The sequence below is a fragment of the Sceloporus undulatus genome, unplaced genomic scaffold, assembly GCF_019175285.1.
Source record: "Sceloporus undulatus isolate JIND9_A2432 ecotype Alabama unplaced genomic scaffold, SceUnd_v1.1 scaffold_2362, whole genome shotgun sequence".
Classification (NCBI taxonomy): domain Eukaryota; kingdom Metazoa; phylum Chordata; class Lepidosauria; order Squamata; family Phrynosomatidae; genus Sceloporus; species Sceloporus undulatus.
This window is the reverse complement of record NW_024805282.1, coordinates 1-4,654: the sequence shown is the minus strand read 5'-3', so window position 1 is coordinate 4,654 and position 4,654 is coordinate 1. Positions and strand designations below refer to the sequence as shown.

The following is a 4,654-nucleotide window of genomic DNA, read 5'->3' as shown; positions in this document are numbered from 1 at the left end:
GTACTTAATATAAATGAGAAGGTTCTGATCTCCTTATGTCTGTATTATTGGAGAAGGGCCACTAGGTTTGTCTTGGCTTGTTCTTTTAATATTAATCTAGGGTTTAGTATTTACATCTATATGTGAGCAGAATAATAGTACCCTGCTTTCAAGAATGCACTCACACTTGCATTGCATCATGCCTAGGTACAGAAACATCTGAGTTTCCTGAAACCTGTGTAGCAACTACCTTACAGAGCATGGAAAGTTACTTTTTAAAAGTAATACTTTGGGAATGTAATTTTATTCTCCTCTAATACAAAAAGTAGTAAGTTAGAGGTAGCACTGATACAAAAGTAGCTAGTTATGAAGTAATTGTGTTAGTTCTAACTCATTACTTGCAACATCTATTACTTCGCTCATTCCATGCTTTGTGAAAAGACATCAACTTTCTACAAATAAAGTATGGATAATTTATGCAGGGGGAAAAAGCCTCTGTACATACCTCCAGTGTAGCTTTCTGAACAGTAATTTGGCTGTAGACTCTAGCTCCTTCAGGACACACTGATTTTAACTCATCTTTGTTGAGAGAGAACAGCTGAGCACCAGTCAAAACACCAAGGCTGTTGACAGTCCTGTATGATTAGCAGTAATATATGAACAATAATGATTTTACAGTCATGTTTTATATTTTAAAAACCCACCATACTAACTGTTAATAGCATGGTATAGCAGTCTGAATCTTGCATTAGGGCTGTTTTACTCTGGTTTAACTGTCATGGCTCAAATGTTATGGAATGCTGGGACTGTAGTTTTGTGAGATGTTTTGCCTTCTCGGCCAGAGAGCTTTGGTGCGACAACAAACTATAAATCTCAGGTTTCCATAGGAGGGAGTGATGACAGTTAAAGCACTGTCAAACTCCATTAATTCTGCAATGTGGGATGCAAATGCCACTAACAAATGAATAACTAACTCCATTTAAATGCAGCTATTGAAAAGGTTCCTCTGTAAGGTATGGGGACTCTATTTTAACACTGGCTGTGAACAGATCTACCCAAGAAGGGAAACATATTTTTTCCCAGGGCATTCCTGCTTTTGCCCAATGGAACATGATCTGTGCCCTACCCTCCTCAGACTCATTAGCACTGAGCAATGGTTCAGTGGTTTCCTTTAAACTAGGATCCAGCACACTTTTGACAATATTTCTCCCAACTTCGACACCCAGTACCTCAAGAAGGCAGGGAAGGCAGAAGTCAAGTAAGTTCTCCCACTCAAAATTGTTGTAAAAGACCTTGGTTTCAGAGCCAAGGGTTTTGCTGTCAGGTCTTATGGCCACGGATGATGGTGGAGAGGTAGTTTTCACAGTTGCTAGGCAGACAGCAGGCCTTTAGCATGAACTAGAGAAAAAGGTTGCTCTAAAGGACTCACACTGAGTTGAATCCTTTGGCCTGTAGCCACATTTTCACATCTTCTGGAGAGGAGTCATAGTTGATGTTGACTACTGGGGCGTTAGAGCGTGGCACATGGAATTTCTTTTGGGCAGCACTCCGGCCAATGGTGAGTCGGTGAATGAGTTCATCCTGGACTTCTTCCATCTGAGATTTCCTTCCTAAAGAAAGAAAGAAAGAAAGAAAGGATTGCTTTTCAAGATTTATAAAGAAGTGACTGAGTCCTCTTTCCAGTATCACTGCCCCAGTGCAAGGTCCATTGTGTTGCCCCTTGCACACTTTCAGAGGCACAGTGAAGAGGGTATAGTTTTTGTTGCATGGATGATTTCACAAGCCTTGTGCAACTATTACACAAACATATGTGTAACAGTGTAACCCAGTCTAAATATAATAGCAGGGATTTCCATGTTGCTGATATGTTAAATTTAGGTCTTTAATTGCCTTCTCTGCAGAGTAATCCTACCATCAGGTGGTCTTGGGTGAATCACACACTCTCAGCCCTTGAAAATTCTGTGATAGGGTTGCTATAAGTTCGAAACAACCTGAAGGCACACAACAACAACTGTCTTATCAGGACAGTTATGAGGGGTGTTAACTGACTAGGAAAATAGAACAAGTGAGATATGTCACCTGGAGTCCCTGCACTGGGAGGAAGACAGGATGATGATGATGGTGATGATGATGATGATGATGATAGTAATAATAATAATAATAATAATAATAATAATAATGTGGAATTCAATGGTAGAAGCAGGGCCACCCAAGACAAATGGCAGCCTAAAATGGAGCATCCAACCAAGGCAAGGTATGTAGCGGAATTTGGAAGAGTTAAGTAAGAGTCATGAGTCATGAATATGTCTTTAACACATTGCTGTTTATCGTTTTTTTAAAAAATATTTTCACAAAATGCAATCAAAAACAGAAAAAGCCCCACCCCCATTCATTGCACAATGTATTTGATTTGATTCCTGCTTTTCTTCCAATAAGGGAGCCAAAGCAGCTCTTTAAATAAGTCCTTAAAGTAACAATACTTTTGGATGTTGTAGTTTTCCCCCAAAAAATAATCTGTTACAGATAATGTTTTTATTATTCACACATGCTACTTTTAAGCTCTGGGACATAAAGCTAATTAAATTATTTTGATACTAAAGGCAGAAAATCCCATAGGCATCTCTCCTGCACCCCAATAATAAAAAAGATATAAAAATATATATATATATATATATATATATATATATATATATATTAACAAATTGGATAAAGAAGATTTGTCTGCCTTTGCGTGACTGCCTAAATCTCTTGCTTTAGGCAACTGCTTCATTCTGTTCAACATGAGCTGAATGCTTTAGTGACAATAAGCTCAACAGAAGAGGAGCATAAGAAGCTGTCTTATACTGAGTCAGATCATTAGTCCATCTAGCTCAGTACTGTCCAGTTAGGTCAATCCTTTCTCATTTTACCTAGGAATACTAGGGATTAAACCTGGGACATTCTGCATACAAAACATTTTGCTTCCAAAACCATTCCTCTACAGCCCTTCATTGCCTCTCCTGACAGTTGGAGGCCCTGCCTAATTCCTCCTGGAACTGGTAAAATTTTAAACCAGGGGTAGTGTGGTGTTCCAAATGTTGTTGGATTACAGATCCCAGCACTCCTAGCCAGCACAAGCAATGGTGACAGATGCTGGGAGATGTAATCTAGCAACATCTGGAGGGTTGCAAGATTTGCATTCCTGTTTTAAGCAGAGATTGGGGACAGATCTTGAGGTGGTTTGTTCCGAGATCAAAAGGGCTAGAAACCTGGCTCTCTTTTTTTAAAGCTGAAAGTGAAAAATCTGCTGTGTCCAGAATACACTACATAAACGTTAAAGAAAGTAACTCTCCTTTTAACTCACATGATTTTCTTATATTAAACAACCAAGCACAAAAGACAGAGACACTCACGATCTACAGGAGGTGGTTTTTGCCTTTGTGCATCTCGCCCACCATCACTTGACGTGCTGCTCTGGCGGCTGATGGCTCCAGGTACCTTTGGCACAGGAACAGGGACAGGTGCTGGAATGCTGGGAGGGAGAGGAACGGGAATCGGTGTCTGAGGTGGCGATGGAGCAACAGGTGTTGGGTCAGGTTGCTTTGGAACAAAGTCTGTCCTTTGCTTCTGCAGGTATGAAAAGAAATTGTTTTAATTTTGGACAAAGATGAAAAAAAATCTTCCAGGGTTTTGGGGGAAAAGATTAAGCCCTCTACAAGAAAAAACATCACACAATGAATCAGTGAGGCATGCCATAGAGGCATGACAAGGTAACACATATACTCCCACATATTGGAGGGTTGGGAAAAAACAAAACAAAAGAAGCTGGAATTTACCAGCATAGTTGTGAATGGATAGCCAAGAATTATACATCCATAACTCATTTGTATTTATGGTCCCTACATATTCATTATCATGGCACTATGGACACAATCCTAAAAGTCCCCTGATCCTTTTTTTACCAAGCAACGGTCACTGCGAGTTATGGAGGCTGCTCTCCTATCAACTGGGGTGCAGTGTACTGATGTTTCCATCCTTCTGCCAGCAATCTCTAGTGAGAGACTGAGAGGTGGAGTTAGGGCAGAGTTCATGCTTCTGATTGTTGCCCCAGAGTTCACTGGAGGGAGGGAAAAATCTGCAAAAGTCACACAATGGGTACTTGGTATCTGCTATGATTTGGTTCCAGGACACATTCACCCACCTGTGGATAACAAGATCCATGGATGCTCAAGTCCCATGAAATATAATGGATATCAGAATGATGTCCCTTATATAAAATAGTAAAATCAAGGTTTGCTTTTGGGAATTTTTTAAAAAATATTTTAAAGTCATGGATGCTTGAATTCATGGAAGCAGAATCCATGGATATGGAGGGCCAACTGGATGTTTAGAAATAAAAAAAACCTTTGTGTGTCTCTCAGTGTGTCTTTGGTGCGTTACAGGCCGCCCCTTTGGGGCAGCCTGTAGGCGCTTCTCTCCCCACCGGATTGGGGCCTCAGCTGCCAGAACGGCAGCTTCTGGGGCCCCGATTCACCGCTTTCCAGGCCACGGGGAAGCGGCAAAAGCGGCCTGGAAAGGGGTGTCCTTGGGGCTTCAAGCCCTAAGGACACCCGGTGGCAGGGGGGAGGAGGAGACTTTCTCCCTTGCATCGCTGGCGCAGCTGTCTAAAGGCTGCACCAGCGATGCAAATCACGGA

General features: G+C 41.3%; 1 protein-coding gene across 1 annotated transcript; it reads right to left on the bottom strand.

The window, feature by feature from the left end:
- Positions 1-9: 9 nt before the first annotated feature.
- LOC121917973 (epidermal growth factor receptor kinase substrate 8-like) lies at positions 10-3,607 on the bottom strand. The gene is made up of 3 exons (XM_042444088.1): positions 3,372-3,607; positions 1,409-1,589; positions 10-614 (listed from the first exon to the last, which is right to left on the bottom strand). The coding sequence occupies exons 2-3, from the start codon at positions 1,573-1,575 to the stop codon at positions 374-376; spliced, it is 408 nt and encodes a 135-aa protein (XP_042300022.1). The 5' UTR covers positions 1,576-1,589; positions 3,372-3,607; the 3' UTR covers positions 10-373.
- Between the last annotated feature and the right edge of the window lie 1,047 nt (positions 3,608-4,654).

Coding starts and splice junctions, on each gene's coding strand:
- LOC121917973 (XM_042444088.1), bottom strand. CDS start 1,575: ATGGAAGAAGTCCAGGATGAACTCATTCACCGACTCACCATTGGCCGG. Junction 615..1,408: donor GCCAAAGGATTCAACTCAGT/GTGAGTCCTTTA, acceptor CTAATCATACAG/GACTGTCAACAGCCTTGGTG.